A 20,909-nucleotide genomic window follows, 5' to 3' on the forward strand; every position below is an offset into this window, starting at 1 on the left:
TTTAAATATTTCATATGGAATGTGTCTTGGTTGGAGCAAGTCCACAGACTATTTGTACTTATTAATTGTTAAAAATGCATCCCAACTTAGCAATGAATGGCATTCATATTTGTTAACTTAAAACAAATGAATCAGGTTTCCCTATATGGAAGAAGATATTCTCAAGAAAAAAAAATTCCATAATATCACATGTTATTCTCTCACTTGGTTTTTTTGGCTTCTTTATATAAGAAATTAATTATTTCTCCTTGGGGCATAGTAATAATCATAGCTAAAATGTATGTAGAATTTTAAAGTTTTTGCAAAGTACTTTACATATGTTATCTCATTTGAGCCTCACAATTACCCTCTGATGTGGGTGCTATTATTATCCGTATTTTGCAGATGAGAAAACTGAGGCTGGAGAGGTTAAGCGACCTACCTAGGGTCGCACAGCTAGGGAGTGTTTGAATCAGGGCTTGAATTTGTGTATTCCTGACTCTGAGCCTAGTGACTGCCTCAGTGACCCACAGAAATGCAGCTGATTTAGTCTCAAAGCCTGTGCCTTAAGGAGTGGATTTCAGATTGGTCTTGGTGGTCTTGCTGTGAACTAATAAGGACATACTTTAAATAGAAGTGGTGTGGCCTCTTAGAAAGGTACGTTTGGGTGGTGTTCAAGACTTACTATGCAAGAAGACATGGCAATTTTTTATTCCAACTTCTTTCTAGAGATGAGAGAATTCATTTGAATGCTGACACCCTCCATGTTGAGCGCTCTTCACTGCCCCTGCTAGCCCTTACCTTCTCCTTTGCATTCATATACACACACATACAAACAATACAAACACACTTTATCTGAAGTTGGAAATTGTTTAAGCTTTGGGGCTGTTTTTAATTTGGCACGTTCCTGGTTTCACTTCCTGGTTATAACTGAGACCAGCACCAAACCAATAGTGGGGACATCACAAGAAAGTCCTAGTTTTGTAAGTTTTCTCATCATGTTTTCTTAACCATAGTACTTCTAATAAATTGTGGGTCTGTGTTCAGGAATTTTTAAGTTTACTTGATTCTTCAGATTTAGTAGAAATTTGAGTAAGGATGAGTAAGGGCATATTTCTGCCTGAAAAGTGTAGAACTCATGAGGGTGACCTTTGAAGTTGACCATCAAAATGATATGTCTCCATGATAAGCCCTTTCCAACATACAATGCTTAGGAGAGAAGAGAAGATCTATAGTAATCTGGCAAATCTTAATCAGTAATAGTCTGGTGATATATTTCTGAAATGTTCATTTATAGAGGATCATAAATAAAGAGTTAGAAAGAACCTCTGATTCCCTCTCATCCAGCCTCCTCATTTTACACATTAAAAAACTAAAATGCACAAAGGTTAAATGATTGGCCTATAATCACACAGGCAGTAAGTTTAAGACGTGGGTTTTGAACCCAACATCCACTACTTCCAAACTATACCAGACTGAAAATTAGGATGGTTTTTCTTGTCCCAGTGATCAATTCTTCAAGCTGAAAAATGAGTTGGCAGATGACACCCTGGCAAATGTCTTTTCAAAGTCCTGTCTAAACTGGTCTGTTCACATTGAAGAGTCTCAAATACTGAAAAGTATAGGGATCCTTTGAAATTCTTTAATATGTAAAAGTCAAAAAGTGAAGTCACCACTACTATCAGCTAGTCTAAGTGCTTTCTCCCAAGGGCCCCCAGAAGTGGTAGAAGGTCATGTGAAAAACTGGGAGAAATAAATTCCACTGAAGACTATTGCTGTGTGAATATCTGCATTTGCCTTTAGCATTAAAACCATGAAACACCCCCCACCCATGTGTTTTCCATGGGAGTTTCTGCCTCATTTACCCTTTCTCACCTTAAATTTGTTGTGTCCCACTGGGCAGCTCTCAGAATTAATAACCTCATCACTCAGCATTGGGCTATGACTTCAGGAGCAGCAGGAAAGCAAGGGGAAGGACAATTGAGGCACTAGAGAGAAATCCAGAGTCTTTTCTCCTGCAGGTGGATGAAGATGGCAGGGTGGGAGTTGTAGAAAGATGCCGGTTTTGTTCCTGTTATTTTCATGAAGCAGCATAATTTCTAATCTCATCCTCTTTTCTCCATCTTGGCTGCCCCTCTTTAGAAGTTAACCTATGAAGAAAGAATGGCTCGTCGACTGCTAGGTGCCGACAGTGCCACCGTCTTTAATATCCATGAACCTGAAGAGGATCCTGCTACACAGGTGCTGTGTTGTTTTGGTCTTTCTGAGAAAATAGAAAAATCATAACTGTTTGACTTTTTGGATCAGTTCTGCGAGGACTGGGAAAGACTCACAAAGTATTGAAACCATGACATTCCTCTAATAGTGAGTGAAGATCATCACATGCTTTTCTTTTCCTCCTTCCTTTCTCACCACTCCATTTTTTCTCATTTCAAGTATTTTTCTATTTGTCCTCTCCTTTCACTCAGTATTTTTCCCTGAGAAGGGAAGAACTCCTATCTGTGAAACCTATAGGCCAGGGACCTTTTAGTGATAATGCCTCAGTCAGTCCATCAGTCAACAAATATTTATTAAGAGCTACTTACATGCCAGGCACTATGCTGGGCACTGGGGATAACACAAAAGGGAAAAACACACACAAAAAATTTTCCCTGCCCTCAAGCAGATTAGCCTAATGAAAATTTCTCATTAAGTAAGGAACCACAACTTCCTTAATAAAAATTGGGGAAATAAATATAAAATATATAAATTTATTTTTTTAAAGAATTTGGGGATTCTATTTAAGAAAGTAGTGTTTGAAGTTTTTCTCACTGAGGAAAACACTTCTTGAACTCATTGAAATTGCTATATTATTTTTTAAATCTTGTTTTAAGCTATCTGGGCTTTCCAGATGTTGTCTCAAGCCAGAAGAATGCTTTTTAATACAAGTTTAAAGGGCCAAGTAAGCCATTCTTCAGAAGGCTTAGTAAACTAACTATTCCTCATGTCCTATTTAGACATCAGCAATGAGGTCCAAAATTTAAAGGTTTTTTTTCCTCGTGTTAAATATTAAACCCAGCAATTCCATTTAAAGTAAACCTCCAGAAATTGTGTTGTTGTCCTACTCACTTATACCACTGATCTTCACCTTTATTTTTTTCTGCCATTACAGGAAGTTGAGTCTCTTCATGCTTCTTCTATAGTGAATTCTCAGGATGGTCAAAAGGTTAACATTTTCATCTTTCTTCTTTTCCTTCTACCTTTCATTCTTCTAGTGTCTTTGTTGTTTTTTTCCTACTCCTTCTCTTCTATGCAGATAACTGTCTCTTACAAGTTCATCCTAAATGACGTTACTAGTTTATATTTTAATATTAACTTAGATGAACAACATTACTGCAACCCCAGACTTGCTGTCATTTAATTAGAAATTTTAATGTAATTCTATCCTCCTTCTATCATCAGCTGATGCTTGGTACCCAATGTTGCCTTCTTTTACTTCTGTTCTGCCTTTCTTGTAAAAGGGTAATCACATTTTCTGATGAGATTTGATAGGATGTAGACAAAGAAGCTGGCCAAATGTTTGTTTTAAGAGATTTATTATCTCTCTTTGTCCTCCTTTTTGGAATGCTGATGGGTTGCTTTTTTGCATGAGTAAACAAGCAAGGCTGAATAACTCCCAAAAGATTACAAACATCTCATAAAACAAGCATGTCTATAAGAAAAACAAAGGACATGACGGTCCCTTGAGCACCACCCCATCCCCCCCACCCCTGCCCCCAAAGTATTGCTCCAAGGCAGCGGTAAGTCTCAAGAAAAATCTTCTACTACATGCGACCTATCTACTGTGATGTAACCCACTTAAGATAAGAGAGCAGCAGTTAAACTCATGGTCTGATAACTGGAAGAATATTTTTAAATTCAACACCTTGTAAATGTTATACTGCACAGTTAGAAAATGAGAAGACCTAGTTGTAACAGTCAGCAAGGTGCCAACATATGTCTTCTATTTAATTTTAATTAGTTCACTTTTAAATCTAAAATTTGGTTGGCTTTTTAGTTTTGTTTTCTTTTTTAAGAGTTTAGAGAACAGTTCATGACAGAAAGTGTGGAGGAGAAGGTTAGAGGGAGGGCAGGAAAGCCGGGAATTGCCATGAGTGACAGACAAGGACATGGTACCATTTTCTTATTAATCCTTGTGGTAACAGCCCTATGTAGACTTATACAGCTGTCGACCATATGTATTGTTGCTCTTCTGGAGAGACACACAAACCTAAATCTGCTTTCACCCTAAGGAAAGAAATCAGTGTTGTGTTGGATTTTATTTTTATGAACCGTTCAAAAATAGATGGCCTTGGTTTTTTTGTTGTTGTGTTTTTTTTTTAATTTCTGAGAGAAAGAAAGAAAAGAAAAAGAAACCAATAGTCATAGGTTTTTTTTGGATGATAGGACTTGAAGACAATTTGAAATATTATATATATACATTTCCAGATGTTCTTTGTTTTATAAGGAACTTTACTTGGGCCCAGATTATGTCTTTCATCTATGTAACATCATTTTTTCCACATATAAAAAAAGCCCAATATCTTTTAAATACCTTATGGTCGAGCTTGTGGGATACATTGTGCCACATGGGAAGGGATTGTTGGATGATAACATGACCTTTCTTTGCTTACTGCAGGAGTACAAAGTCTCCAGCTGTGAGCAAAGACTCATCAGTGAAATAGAGTACAGGCTGGAACGGTCTCCCCTGGATGACTCAGGTGATGAATCACAGCAAGGAGATGGGCCAGTGGAGAATGGAGTGGCACCATACTTTGAGATGAAGCTGAAACATTACAAGATCTTTGAGGGCATGCCAGTGACATTCACATGCAGAGTGGCTGGGAATCCAAAGCCAAAGGTAAACTGGAATAAGAGTTTTCTAAGAGCAGTATTTTCTTAACTGCAAGGAATTAGGAATCTCCTTTCCAACAGTAGTACATGATGCAGATGGAGAAAGGGCAAAGAAGATGCAAGATACCCTGTGAATTCTGGAGATTCCTAGGAAAATACTTTCCTTTCTCAAACTCTTCCCTTTTAAAGTTTTCTTTCATTTCTCCTGATTGCATCAGAGAAAAAAAGCAAAATTAAGTATAATGTAATTTGCAGTTAACTGACCCTGAAAATGGGCATAAATAAAACTACATTTTGAGAATTCATGCATTCAAAGATAGAAATGTAGCCTTTTACTCCTTTAGAAAAAATAATTTGGGAAATTTTTAATTACAATAGTGCTGCTAATACAGTGCTTCTTAACCTGGGTCATAAGCTTTTTTTTTTTTTAATTTTCTTTTTTTCTTTTTTTATCATAAATTTCTTTTTATTTTTAGTATACAACACTCAGTTCCACAAGTTTTGGGGTTCCAAATTTTCTCTCCCTCCTCCTTCCCCCTCCCACCCAAGACAGCATGTAATCCAATGTAGGTTCTACATATACCTTCACATTTAATTTTCAATATAATTGCTTTCCTGTGTAGTTCTGTGTATTTTATTTTGTGCACTTAAAAACATTACTCTGAAAAGGGGTCCATAGACTTCACTAGACTCTCAAAGGGTTCTATGACACAAAAATGTTTAAAAACCCCTGTCTTAACAAGCTGAATTTTCCTGGCCACTGTGTTTTCATTTCATTAGATTATGAAAGTGATTTTTTAAATGATAAGTGAATAAAAGAGTGCCCTCTACTGTCATCACCGAATATTCACTACCCGCTACGGGTAGTTTGGCCTCTGCAGAATTTAATTAGTTGGAGATACAAAATACAAGTGTACTATTTAGTACAGTATTTAGTGCAGAAGTCATTTATCTGACTCTTTCATAAAACTCCTAAAGGTCTTTCATTTCTCTGTATATTAGCACTCAAGGATTCCTATAATAATCAGTCTTTGACACTAGCTTTTCAGGGAATGAGAAAAAAAAAAAGTAAAACTGAATCCAGTGTTACAGGAACCTAAACACACACAATCTCTTACTCAATCTTTTATCCTTAAATATCCTAGGCTTGTAGAAGGTTAAGTTAGGGTCTGGAAGTTTTAGAGTGTGTCATTAGCTTCTTTCAGGAGAGAATGATAATTGATACAATAATGTTCTTCTTTCTCTTTGGGCATATTGGCAGTGGTCTCCTGGAGCTAGCTGGTAATAGTACAGGGAAGCCCATTGTTAAATTTTCCAGATGAGCATTCACACCTTGGGCATTCCACCATGAATGGAACAAATCAGGAATTGATTTGTTGATCTGTTGTTGGTTAGGCTTAAGAAGATAATGGAGAAAATATTAACTTAAAGGCATTTGGATATACATCCCCCTCCCCATCTTGTTAAACATTTACTAGCACATCTCTGTTTAAAGGCATTTTAAAGTGCATGTTATTATTTATGTTTATTAACCCCTTCTCTCATTTTCATTCATTAAAAAACTAGGTCAAGACAAATAATTTAAATTATCCTAATGTTAACATTAGGGTACTACCTTCCACTGATAACCAAATTCAAAGTGATGGTGATGGTTCTTTTTAATAGAGTATATGACAAATACCATGGAGTGGTGAAGAATCAGTGGTGGGATTCAAGTCTCCCTCCTAATATATACCAGTTGTGTGATTCTGGGCAACTCATAGCTTCTTAATGTTCCTAGACAGCTCTTTAAGACTAGGTTGTGGAATGGTTCGTGTTCCATCTGCATTGGTAGAGGAATTTCCCTCACCAGGAGTTTGTTGCGTGAATGAAAACTTGGATCTGCCTCATATGTCCCTTCTACCCAAAAAATAATAATAACCAATCATATATCTTTCTCATCAGCATCTTCTATCTTCAGATTATTTTTCAAAAAATGCATGTTTAAAAATTAATATTTTCTTTTATATCACCTTCCTTTACAAACATATTCACCACCCCTTCCTCCTTTCCCCAGGAATCTACCCCTTAAAAACAAAATGGAAAAAAGCATTTCAGCAAAATTCTCCAACCTATTCAACAGTTTGCCAATGTTCCACCCTCATGATCTCTCCAGTTCCATGGAAGGAGGTGCATTTTGAGAAATATATATTAAAATAATTAGATAACTAATGTAAGCAAAGTAAATGTCAAGTAACCTCAGAAAGTTTGTGGAATATCAGAGTTCAAATACTTTTTAAAGCCTCAGAGAGATAGAATCACCAACTTATGTTTGTAATTTATTTTTAAGAATATATAATTCATCCCCCTAAGTCCTTCTTTTGCAGATTCAGATATGCTCTTGGCCTATCATAAGTACTTATAAATGTTTGCCAGGTTGTCATCCCTGAGGTCTGAATGAGGAACAACCACATTTCTAGTACTAGGGCTGAAAAATGAGGTTTATGACATAGATGTGATGCTACCATGAGGCACCAGGGATGTGATGAGCACCTAATGGGGCATAAGCATACTGACCTCTCAAGGAACTTGCTCTTTGTCACTGAAACAACTAGAAATAAACCCAGACATCCTAAAATTCATCTTTTTATTCTTTTTTAAAAATTTATTTATTTAATTTATTTAATATTTTTCGTTTTCAGCATTGATTTCCACAAGAGTTTGATTTCTAAATTTTCTCCTCATTTCTACCCTCCCCCCCACTCCAAGATGGCATATATTCTGATTGCCCCGTTCCCCAGTCAGCCCTCCCTTCCGTCACCCCACTCCCCCTCATCCCCTTTTCCCTTACTTTCTTATAGGGCAAGATAGATTTCTGTGCCCCATTGCCTGTATAACTTATTTCCTAGTTGCATGCAAAAGCCTTTTTTTTGAACATCTGCTTTTAAAACTTTGAGTTCCAAATTCTCTCCCCTCTTCCCTCCCCAACCCTCCCCCCCAAGAAGGCAAGCAATTCAACATAAGCCGCATGCGTATCATTATGCAAAACCCTTCCACAATACTCGTGTTGTGAAAGACTAACTATATTTTGCTCTTTCCTATCCTATCCCCCTTTATTCAATTTTCTCCCTTGACCCTGTCCCTTTTCGAAAGTGTTTGCTTTTGATTACCTCCTCCCCCGTCTGCCCTGCCTTCTATCATCCCCCCTTTTTTATCTCCTTCCTCCTTCTTTCCTGTGGGGTAAGATACCCAAGTGAGTGTGTATGCTATTCCCTCCTCAGGTCAAATCTGATGAGAGCAAGATTCACGCATTCCCCCTCACCTGCCTTCTCTTCTCTTCCTACAGAACTGCTTTTTCTTGCCACTTTTATGTGAGACAATTTACCCCATTCTATCTCTCCCTTTCTCCCTCTCTCAATATATTCCTCTCTCATCCCTTAATTTGATTTTATTTTTTTAGATATCGTCCCTTCATATTCAACTCACCCTGTGCCCTCTGTCTATAGATATATATGTATGTATGTATGTATGTACGTATATATGTATGTATGTATATTCCCTTCAGCTACCCTAATGCTGAGGTTTCATGAATTATGCACATCATCTTTCCATGTAGGAATGTAAACAAAACAGTTCAACTTTAGTAAGTCCCTTATGATTTCTCTTTCTTGTTTACCTTTTCATGCTTCTCTTGATTCTTGTGTTTGAAAGTCAAATTTTCTATTCAGCTCTGGTCTTTTCACTGAGAAAGCTTGAAAGTCCTCAATTTTGTTGAAAATCCATATTTTGCCTTAGAGCATGATACTCAGTTTTGCTGGGTAGGTGATTCTTGGTTTTAATCCTAGTTCCATTGACCTCTGGAATATCATATTCCAAGGCCTTCAGTCCCTTAATGTAGAAGCTGCTACATCTTGTGTTCTCCTGATTGTGTTTCCACAACACTCAAATTGTTTCCTTCTGGCTGCTTGAAGTATTTTCTCCTTGATCTGGGAGCTCTAGTAACAGATTGCTGCTCTTTCGTGCCTTAGTAGATGGTCCTTTAGATTTCTGAAAAATTAAGTACTGCCCAGCCACATCTAATGATGAACCTCTCTGAACTGAGCTGGGCTGCTCTTTAGACCAAAGACCAACAGTCCGTCACTGGGCCCACATTCAAACCCTGGCAGGTACTCTGTTCCATTGGCATAGCCCTCAAGAAATAAGGTTCAACCACCTCCCCCCACAATAACAATTAGCATCTAAGTGCAAGAAGTTAGTGAAAGAAGTTTTGTACATAACAAAAGATAATGTAAAGGCCTTTACTGATCACAAACTGGAAACAAGTGGTTGGAAAGGAAGTTCTTCCATCCCCTTACTGTTCATTTATAATTTCCCCTTACAGATCTATTGGTTCAAAGATGGGAAGCAAATCTCTGCAAGAAGTGATCACTACAGCATTCAAAAAGATCCTGATGGGACCTGCTCTCTCCACACCACAGCCTCCACCCTAGATGATGATGGAAATTACACTATCCTGGCTGCAAATCCCCAGGTAAAGACAGGTATCACTCCAGGCTAATCAGGCATCCTGTTCCATAATTCTTCAGTCTGACCTAGGCACTGTTTAGTTGAAAAGTGAAGTCATCCTTTGGCTCATGTGAAATTTTGTTTTGTTTTGTTTTCAAATGCTACCTTATTAGATAATAAAGAACCTTTTGGTTGATGGAAGAGAGAGGTACCTTAACATTTGCTTTAATTAACATTTCTTTGTTTCACTTATCACTTCTTTTTAATCACATTACATACAGTTTTGAAGGAATAATTCTAGATTGTCACTGGTGACAGAAATACAAATGTAATGAATTAAGGCCTTTAAATATACATTAAATGAATAAATTAATTAACTAATTATCTAATTAATTAAGCACTTACTAAGTGCCAAGTACTGTGCTAAGCACTTGTGATACAAATGGAGGACATATGAGCTCTCTAGAAGCTCACACTATAATTAAGGAAAACAACACATAAAAGAAAGCTCAGCCTCAGGGTGGAGAGAAAAACCTGGAATTCCTGAGGGTGCTGTGGCAAGGGGAATTGTCTAAGCTCATTAAGCTGCATGGGAAATCCATTACGATGCTCTAGGTTCTCAAAGGCATAGAGGCAAGTCAGGTGGTTAGACCTGGAGGACCTTAGGACACAGTGGCAGGTCAAAAGCTAATTTGCAGTTATAGAAAATAGATGCTTTTATAGCTATTAAGGTGGTGTTTAGAATATGTTTTTTGTAATCTTTCATGGTAGACTAGGAAATAAATAGGTATTGAAGAAGCTAGTTTTGATGTCAACAACATGATAAAGTGTTTTGCAAACCATAAAACACTATTATACAAATCTTAGCTATTCTTATTACTCCAACCACGAATGCAGATTTCAACCTCTCCAGGTCTTCCTATTCTGTTTGATTTTTGCCTATCTTTTTTGCATTTATCCTTTACAGACTATCTACTTTAATCTCCTTCCTTTTATTAACTTCTGGGTTACCATTATGGGGCTTTCTCTAATTCTTGAAAATTTAAGCTTCCTGAAGACCAGGATATTTTTGTTTTTGTATCCCCAGTGCTTCACATGTAGTTGGTACCTTAATAAATGCTTGTTGTTTGGTTGCTGTATTACCAGCTCACCTCCTTTTTTCACCAAACTTGCTCTAAATAATTTCCTCTATACTACATCTTGGAAATTATTATTGTTTTACTGTAGCCTACTCGTAGATATCCACACTTCTTTACATTGCCCTTTGAGTTATGTGTAATTTTAATTCTTCTGAGATCATTGTATTCCCTGATTTAAAGACATATAAAGTTAGATCACCAGGACTAGAATATTGCCATTAAGGAGATGGACAGTTTAGAATCATTAAAAGTACTATGATATCCAAAATGTCATCCAAATCAATCTTCTATTTCATTCCAAGGTCAGCTTATTATCCATATATAGGGCCCATCCAAAATTAAATAATTCTGTGGGCTGCCCATCCAACTGAATGTCTTAAAATTAGAGAATAATAATCAGGGGGTGGGTATTGAATATAAGCCTTTTTTTAAAAGGAAAGATAATAGATCTAGCTTAAAAGGAACTTTAGAGGCCATCTAGTCCATCTCCATCATTTTATAGGTGAAGAAAATGAGGCACAGAATAGATTCTGATTTTGCTGCTTATTATTTATATGTTGGTCATGCTGTTTCCTCTTGATTTGCTTTCCTTATCTTCAAAATGAGGGAACTGTATCTATAGCATATATGTAATATATCATATCTAGAGCATCTCTAGCTCTAAATCCTATGATTTTCTAACCCAGTCCATATAGTTCTACCTTATATATACTTGTGGTTGAAAATATCTCTCAGGGTGGAACTGGCATAGGAAAGTCTCTAGATAGACTGTGACCAGAATATGAGTCAATATCATCTTGGAAGAAAAGTTTCAAACAGTATACTGCCTGTGTTGGGTCCTCTGAATTTACGGCTTCCTCTCCTAATTCTCTTCCACCCACATAGAGAAGGACACAGGGAGCAGCTGTGGGCTTCCATAACCTTCACAACTGCAGAAAGAGGAAGGAACAGATATGAGGACCATAGCATAAGCCACAAGAGAGTGGTTTGTGGCACTGGGGATGCTGTTGTACTAAAGAATGTTTGGACTTTCATCACAGGTCCCATAATTCTGCCTTGCAGAATTCTAAGGGAACCTTCTCCGGGGCTAGCCTGTCCTATGAAATCCTTTCCTGATGTCTCTTCCCCACCAAGTGGAAGAGGAGAGGCAGGACAAGAAAAGAGGCTGAATCATTGACTAATTTGTACCAGGCTGCAAAGAGCCTTTCTAGCCTACTTCTCCAACAAAGGTTAGAACAACATGCCTGCTTTGGTACCCCCAGGGTGGGCCTAACTTTTAAGTGAAGTCAGAATTCCAGAGGCCATTCGTACATGAGCCACTTATGGCTCCAAATAGCCTCTATAGGCTATACCAATCTAGAATAGAATATAGGTAGCAAAACAATCCACTCATTCGAAGTCACGTTTCCTACCTAAATATCCAAATAGAGAGAGTAAAGAAGCAAAAGGTCTGGATCCTTCCCACATGGAATAATAAGGCTTTGAATAATGTGCAGCTGGCTAGATAGAGACATTTATCTCACATTAAAACTGTCATGGAAGATTTTTTTTTGCCTTCTGCAGCCTGGACAGATGCTCTTCAAGCTTCTTAACAAGACTTTGCCAGTATATCGTAATCCTAAGTGCAAAACTTCTGCTTTTTGGATCCTAGGTCTTCATTTAGCAGATATTGCCAACTACCCAGAACCATGCCAGATCTCATGTTGGTTTTGTGAGTCACCACGTAGAAATTGCATTGAGATTTACCACCCATTTGAATCTAGAGTGGTATTTAGAAATGACAGGCAGACCATTTTGTGCCTAACCCCAGGCATGCTTTATCCTTTGTTGCTCCAGTACCTCCACAGAGCTGTCTAACAGAGTCACACCAACCTGGTAACATCTGTCAGTCTAAAGTTATTTGCTATGCTCTTAATTTTGCAGATTATAACATTAATACTCTGAGAAGAGCCATATCAAAAGTACCCCCTGTTCCTAAACTTTTTTTCAGGCTCTCTTAATTCCCAAAGCATAAGATGGTTTGCATTGTTATTTAGCTTTTAGTTGAATTTCACTTCTCAGAGAGTTAGTTCTTTATAAAGTGCTGAGGAAGAACCTGGAGACTATACGATTTTTATTTTCTATCTTGCTTCTTTGTTTACTGCCTCCCCCCAAAAAAAAGAAGAAGAAGGCTGAAAATGAAAAGCAGGGAGAGACTTCCCTCTTTTTATGGTATATTGCAGCCTGCCATAATGTGAAATGACCAGAGGAGAAGAGAAGAGAGCTGGAGTGGAAAAGTCAGTTGATTAATGAAACCCAGACAGTCAAGATTCCCTGAGCAGTGGAAAATAATTATAATAAGCAGTGAGAGAAGCAGGGTGAGGACCAGGGTTAAGAGGAAGATGAAATTCAATGTTGAAATTCAATGAGGGCTATTTTGTAGTCCATAAAAGTAGAAGCCCTTTTCAATGATGTTTTCCCACCTGGATTAATCTTTCTGGAATAAGTAACCCTTCAAATTCTGGTTGACAATGTCCAGATTCTGCTTGGGAGAAAACATGCAGCTATGACCATGTACGCTCCAGTGTATCCTCTTTGGTGTATGCTGCAGGAGAATGAAATAGCCGAAGTTCAGTGAAAACAATGAGGGATCACGTAGCACAAGATCAGAAACAAGGCCAAAATGAAAACCTAAGAGAGAGTTTATTTTAGAGCCTAATCCTATCTTTAAAGCACAATTTAATCTAAACACGAATGTTGTGCTCTGTGTTTGCACGTTGCTAAGTGACCCTGCTGCATCATGCCTGGATTCTGGAAATGTTCTCCAGCAGTTGGTAACTTCTACTGGTTGCATATCACGCTTACAAGAAGCAAGCTTTTGCATAGACATGAGTGCTACAAATTGAATTTGATAAACCGTGAAATATAAATGTTATTTCTACTTTGCATAAATAAAAGGCCTTACACAAGGGATTGGATAATTTTGCAGGCTGAAGGTTTAATGCAAAAACTCCATCTAGTTAAACATTCTAGCATAGCCCTGGGAGTGCAGCATTGAGCTCTGCAGGCTTGTTTGGAATTGAAAAGTCACACACAACTGGGCTTGCTAGAGAAAGGTGGTCTTGTTGATAATGTTTACCTTTTGCATTGGGAGGCTTCCAGGCTCATTTCTGCCAAGAGCTTTCTTCCCTTCATGTAGAGAGCACTATTCAGTCATGGTGGAGATGGGCAAATTAGTAACATCTAATGGGGTAGTAGGAATAACTAAGGATCATGATTATTAGGGCTAATTTGTGCAAAATAGGGAGAAAAAATAGATGGCCCCTAGTTCTTTAGGACTAGATCCTCACAAAAATAAGAGAGTGTAAATTTTGGGATCTGACCTTTTAGTACTCTGAAGTTTTGGTTTCATCCATCTGTGTATTCATTAATCAAATACTTACAAAGCACCTATTCTAGTCAGACCACTGTGCTAAGCGCTCAGGGAGAAACAAAGTTTAGAGTATTGTTTTAGCTGATCCTTGACTTTTAAAAATAGAATTTTTGAATGAGTGAGCATTAGTTAAGCACTTACTATGTGTTAGGCACTGTGCTAAGTGCTGGAGATACAAAAGAAAGGCAAAGATGGTCTCTGTCTTCAAGGAGCACAATACACAGTCATTTGGTCCACGAAGTTCATGAGCAGAATTGTAAGGAGATAGATTAACACACCCCATTCAAGAACAGTGGAAAGTTGATCTAATCAGATGGTTCACTGGCCCAGAGGAGGAAAGGGTAACTTCATGGGGACAAGGCAACCAACAAGGAGGAGAAGGCAAAGTGAGTAATGAAGTAATGCATGGCTGGGGCTTTTCCTGAAGTAGTGGTCCAGGAGAGGCAGTGGATTCAGGGCTAATAATGTTAGAGCTGTATGCTTAGCTTCCCTCAATTCTTTTTATCTTTCAAATATTTCAACCAAAAAAATTTCCCAATTCATCTACCAAAACAGAGATTCAGGAAGTTGGAGGGATGAATTTTCTTCTTGTATGTTTTACTCCTAGATCGTTAGATTTGAAAGGGAATTTTTAAGATTGCCTAGTTCCACTTCCTTTTTTTTAAACAAATGAAGAAATGGATTCCAGAAGCATAAAGTCACTTGCCCAAGGTTACACAGTTAGTTGGCAGAGCCAGGATTCAAATTACTTGGACTCCAAATCCAGCATTTTTTTTTAACTACACCACAGCTACCTCTTTTCACTTACTGACTCACTGCAGGCAGCTGTGTCTCTTCTCCAGGTCCTAAAGCTAAAGAATGTGTTTTTAGCATATCTAACATATCTTCCTTATTATAGCAAAATTTCAGTTCAACAAACCAATTGGGAGACCCTCATAAAGTCTTTTGTAGTGGAATCTTACTTATAATGTAGGCCCCTTTCTGAGGGCCAAATACTTCTATCTTGTAACTTTAGTGTCCTAAAGGGCTTTGGGCATGGAGGGAAGAGACTGCTGCTATTCAAAAATGTCATACATTTCACCAATTAAAGGGTTATCTAAAATAACATGATCTGATAAAAGTTAGTTCCCTTCCTCACCTTCAGGTAATTCCTAACTAAGGCAAATCTAAACCCAAGATTTGTTTTGCTTTATTTTAATATTTTATTGAAGATGTAGTCTTACATCACTGTCACTTTCAAGTGACTCCCATCCCTTAAAACAAATAAGCACAGTCAAGCAAAACAGTTTGGCCAGGTCTGCAAATATATGCCTCATTCTACTTCTAAAGTCCACCACCTCTCTGCCAAGAAGCAGGAGGCTTGCTTCATCATCAGTCCCCTGAAGTTATTATTAGACGTAGCATTGATAAGGGTTCTAAAGTCTTTCAATATTGCTTTCCTTTACAGTAGTATGGATATTGTGTGTAAAAATTGTTTGATTATGCTGATTTCACTCCATATCAGTCCACACAAGTCTTCTCACCTTTCTCTTTTTTTATTTAAGCATTTTTTTCTCTCCCTTCTACTCCCCTACCACCACAACTGAGAAAGGAAGGGAGGTGGAGAAAGGAGGGAGGAAGGGGAGAAGGGAGGGAGGGAGGAAAGCTCTTTTAACAAATATGATAGTCAAGCAAAACAAATTTCCTCCTTGGCTAATGCCTAAAAATGCCTTTTAAGTCTGTCACCTCTCCATCAGGAGGCAGATAGCATATTTCATCCAACCTCTGGAATTGTGGTTTGTCATTCTAATGATCAGAGTTCTAAATTAGGCTCTCAAAGTTGCTTTTCTTTATACTGTTTTTGTCATTGCATAAATTGCTCTCATGGATCTGCTCACCTCATTCTGTGTCAGTTCACAGAGGTCTTTCCAGTTTCTTCTGAAAATGTCCATTTTGTAATTTCATACAATGCAATAATATTCCACTACAGTCATATAACTTAATTTGTTTAGCCATTCCCCAACAGATAGGGAACCACTTAGTTTCTAGTTTTTATTACTACTAAAAGAGGTACCATAAATATTCTCATACATATCAGTCTTTTCCCTCTTACTCTGATCTCTTTGGGACCTCAGAGGCCTGGTGGTTAAATCCACATTTTTTTCTTAGAATACGACTGACTAAATTTCTAGATGATGCCTCATTGTCGTGTGGAGGTAACCCTGAATTCCTTTCTTAAATCTTTAATTATTTTAAATATGAATTTAAGAAAAAGACCAGAAAAGAAGATTATCTATGAAGACATGAATGTGTAGCTTAGGTTTTTTTAAGTATATATTAAATTTAATCTGATAGACTTCCCATGCCTCCTTCTGAATTTCTTTCTGTTCTATTCTGTGTGTGTGATTTTTAATGTTTCATTGATACCCTTTTATTTTTTTCCATCACTGTCACTACCCATCGCACCCCTCTCCACACACAAAAGCCTTTCATTGTAGCAGAGTGACTCTGAGGTCTTGAAGACTCTACCAAGGCAGCACAAGCCCTGGAAGTTCCTGTTTAGCTGGAAAGATTTCAAGCACAGGCCCCACATGTCCATGCCTGTCACCCAAGGACCAGTCTCAATAAGTTCAGAGATACTCATCACTAGAAAGTCAGGTGCCAGATGATTATTTTTTTTGCCACAGAAATTTACAAAGTTCTCTGCTGAGGCATGAAGGGATTGTGATCTGCAGTTATTAATGATTGACATATATATATACACATATATATATATATATACATATATATACTACCTTAGTATTTATCAAATGCCTTCTGTATGTGTCTTAGGAGGGAGCACTCCCATGAGTTTGATCAGATGTCCTTGAAATCTTGGAGTGCGATTTGTTCCAGCTTGATTTTGGCCACAATAAAAACATATACAAAGTATAAGAATATTGTCACTGAAATGAGAGGAAGTATGGCCAACCCTGGAGTCAGAAAGACCTGGGTTTAATTCCTTGCTTTGACATATATTGGCTAAGTGACCATTGGCAATACACTTAACCTCTCAATGACTCAAGCAAATCTCTATTATAAATGCTAGACTGACCAATACATTGATGAAGTAAGTTCCCACACATTGGTTGAAGTCATGGGTCCAGATTTTTTTCTAAAAGTCACTAAAATATCAAAGCCATATTGCCTATTTACACAATTAAAACTATTTACATAAAACAAAATGTACTAGCCCCTATTCTCCATCTTCTTCTCAAAATGATTTTGAATTTTACATGTTTATTTACTAAAACAAACATGCAGCCTTTTGGCAAAACATCAGTTATTTTCTAAGTTATCTTCTAAGTATGTGACCACTCAGCTTTCCTGTGGCAATTGGAGACTCCCAGGCTTAGATGAGCCTCATTAGGAAACTCCAAACCAACTTAACAATTAGGCTTATGCCAAGCAATAACCAACAGGTCAGTATGAGGAGAGTTGGCCTCCATGGCCTGTGTTTTGAGTACAAATAAACATAAGGTAAATCCCAACAGAACTGGTTTCCATTAGTAACATTACACCTCATCTTTAATGTGGATTTTATGAGAATTCTGTCATGACAGGAAACATTTTAATGCTAGTGGTGGAATGCTATAAGGAATATGCCACACATATTTTTGGTATCCTCATGTGATATTCCTCCTGAGTACAGAGATGATTCTGCTTATAACTACTCCTTCCAACCTAGTAATTCCTCTCCCTGCTTATCTCTCATGCTCAGAAGTCACAGACTGCTAAGAGTTGTAAGAGACCTAAGATATCTTTTTTTTGTATTTTTTTTAGTAGGTCACCAGAACTACCAGCCCTCCTCCCCCATCTTAATCCTCTGTATCCTTCCTTCTTCTTGCACCACTCTTTTATAAAATAGTTACTCTTTTTAGCTGTTTCTAAATGATTTTACTTTTTAAATTCATATCATTCAGGTTCATCCCCCTCTTTCTTATAAGCTCAACAATTATTAATAAGAATGTTAGACATTTTTCACTTTATGTTATATAAAAGGTAAGCAGTCTGTTCTTACAGTCAGTCTTTGGTATGTACCTTATGTATCTCTTAGTTCTTGTGTGTCAAATTGTCTATTAAGTTGAAGATTTTTTTAATAAAGTCTTGAAAGGCTGGGGGTTTGTCAAATGTCCATTTTGTTCATTCAAAATAATGCTGAAATTTGAAGGATATGATATTTTTGGTCAGAGCCCCAGGAGACCTGTGCTCCTTTAATGTCGCTGCTGCTAGGTCTTATATAATTCTAATTGTGGCACCATCATATTTGAATTATTTTAATCTTGATGTTTTTATTATTTTATCCTTGATCTGGGGATTTCAGAATTTGACTATGATATTCCTGAGTTTTCCTCATAGGATCTCTTTTAAGTGGTGTGTGATGGATTTTCTCTATTTCTACTTTCCCCTTTTGTTCTAATGCTTCAGGACAATTTTCTTTAATTATTTCTTGTATTATGGTATCAAGATTATTTTTGTGATCATGACTTTCAGTTACTCTGATTATTTTTATATTTTCTCTTCTTGATCTATTCTCTAAATCTGGTGTTTTTCTTATAAGATGTTTCACTTTCTCTTCTATGTTTTTCATTATTCACGTTTTGTTTAATTATTTCTTGATCTCTTATAATTTCGGTGGCTTCACTTTGCCCAATTCTAATTTTCAAGGTGTCATTTTCCTCCTTGAGATTCTGGATCTCCTTTTCTAATTGGTTGATTTTCCTTTCATAACCTTCTTGTTTTTCTTGGATTACTTTTTTTTTAGTTTTTCCTTCATCTCTGTCATTTGATTTTTAAAGTCTTTTTTAAGATCTTCTATAAATTCTTTTTGGGCAAGTGACCCATTACATTTAACATTACTCTTTAGGGATTTCTTTACTTCAATGTCTTCCTCTGAAGATGAACCCCGGTCATCTCTATTCTCATAATAGGTTTCTATGGTTGGATTCTTTCTCCTTTGCCTATGCATTTTTTTTGTGGTAATAACTTGATTTTTTATAATCACCTCTAGCCCTGGGAAACCTTAGATATGTTTAAAGTCAAAATCCTTTATTTTAGAAGGGGAAAACCAAGACCCAAAGAGGTGGAAATCTCTGGCCCAAGGTAACACAGCTAGTGACACATTTGGATTTCAAACTCAGGTCTACAGACTCCCAATTCCAAGACTCTTTGTGCTACTCTGTGCTGCCTCTCTTCTACCTTCTTGCATTCTCTTATTATTCTTTAAGATGGTTAATGTAGTCCCTGCAATGAAATTTTAACTTTCTTGAGTCTTCTATTTTTGCATCTTCCAAAGCACCTAGCATAATGCCTGGGATAGATGTGTCAAAATACTCAGGTGGCCCACAACACTCCCAAGTAAGGCCCAACTAGATTAAAATTTAATTGGGAAATATTCCGTAAAATAAGTCAGGGATCTTTATGTACAGTTTAGTGGCCTTATTTCTATTTGAGTTTGACACTACTGTCTTAGGACATAGTGGTCACTCAATAATATTTTATTGTTTGAATGACTGATTCTGTAGCAATTAGTTAACAAGCATACAACTACTATGTGTTCTATGGGATGATGGGCATAGCAAAGACAAAAATGAAATAATCAGTGCCCTCAGACGTTAGGAGCCAACTAATATTCTCTCTTTCTCCAAAAAAGATAGATAGTGCCTTGGTAGAATTAAATGACCAATATTCTAAAATCCATATTTCTTTATCATGCAAGGAGAAAATAGTTCTGTATGCATCAGCTGACCTGATTTCATCAATGTGAACCACTATTCCACTGAAAGTAACCCCTTCATATCTTAGTAGATAGTCTTTATGAGTTACTGTACCCAAATAAAATTAGTAGAGTGAATAGTTGTAGAAAGTTAAGGTGTGTCTTTTACACAATATATGCTTCATCAGTTGTAACAACATTTATGTTAATAGCACTATTGTGCAACAAGTTTAATGTCAATCCATGGTATACATTCATATCTTTACCAAACTGAGCGATTAAGAAGGAAATTGATCTGGAGAGCATCTAGAGGAGAACAGCCAGGATGATGAAGAAAGGCATTGAATCTATATGAAATGAAGATAAACTGAAAGAACCAGAAATGTTTAGCCTGGAGAAGGAAAGACTCAGAGGAAATGTGATAGCTCTCTTCAAGTAATTGAAGGGCTGTTATGTGGAAGAAGCATTAGACATGTAGGGTCATAGATTTAGAGCTCAAAGTTGTGTTTGAGATTATCTAGTACAATTCCCTCATTTTAAAAATGAGGAAATTGAGACCCAGAGAGGCAAAGTAATTGGGTAGAGCCAGTAGTCAAACCCATATCCTCAGACTCCAAATCCAGCATTCTTTCCACTATATCACTTTGTCTCTGTTCAGACTTGTTCTTTTTGGCTCCAGAAGGCAAATCTGTGAACAATGGGTAGTAGTTGAAAGGAGGAAAATTTGTGCTCGATGCCAGGAAAACCTCACAATTGAAGCTCTTCAAAAGTGGAATGGTTTGTACTGGGAGGTAGTGGGTTCCCCCTCATTGGAAGGGTTCAAGTAGAAGCTCAAGTATGTAATGATGGAGATCCTGTCTAGGTTGGATACATCTGAGGGAATTCCGTGGTGATCCTTTATACAAAATTCAGCTTCTGCCGGGTATTCAGAGTCCCATTTGCGATGGATAATGAAGACTCTACCTCACAGCAAGACCACCAGCTACCTCTGGGTTTTTAAGTATTCTGGTAGAATTTCAGAAGACGAAATAGCCTTTACAAACCCAAGGCAGAAGAGCCAAGTGTTGCTAAGAGTACTGCATCACTACAGATCTTTCAAAAGGCTAAAAAGCAAACAAGTAGAGTTTTATAGAATCACTGACTCAGAGTAGAAAGTGACCTTAGAGATCATCTGGTCTAATCTTCCATCTAGTACAGGAATATCTCCTGCTCCATCCATGAGACAGGGTCATCCAGTCTGGGTTTGAGCACTTGTTGTCATGGGGTCCTATCTCACAAAGCAGTCCAT

At 37.3% G+C, this 20,909-nt stretch overlaps 1 protein-coding gene across 8 annotated transcripts in view; it reads left to right on the top strand.

The window, feature by feature from the left end:
- The window catches only part of PALLD (palladin, cytoskeletal associated protein), a 593,228-nt gene that overhangs the window by 552,545 nt on the left and 19,774 nt on the right, over positions 1-20,909 (top strand). For 6 of the 8 annotated variants that reach the window (XM_036763236.1, XM_036763233.1, XM_036763237.1 and 3 more), the window contains 4 exons: positions 2,122-2,220; positions 3,131-3,184; positions 4,637-4,858; positions 9,212-9,361. In XM_036763236.1, coding sequence (XP_036619131.1) covers positions 2,122-2,220; positions 3,131-3,184; positions 4,637-4,858; positions 9,212-9,361 — 525 coding nt within the window. The remainder of the gene's footprint in view (positions 1-2,121; positions 2,221-3,130; positions 3,185-4,636; positions 4,859-9,211; positions 9,362-20,909) is intronic. The other 2 variants (XM_036763235.1, XM_036763238.1) reach the window with 1 other exon arrangement.

Source organism: Trichosurus vulpecula, chromosome 6 (assembly GCF_011100635.1).
Source record: "Trichosurus vulpecula isolate mTriVul1 chromosome 6, mTriVul1.pri, whole genome shotgun sequence".
Taxonomy (NCBI): domain Eukaryota; kingdom Metazoa; phylum Chordata; class Mammalia; order Diprotodontia; family Phalangeridae; genus Trichosurus; species Trichosurus vulpecula.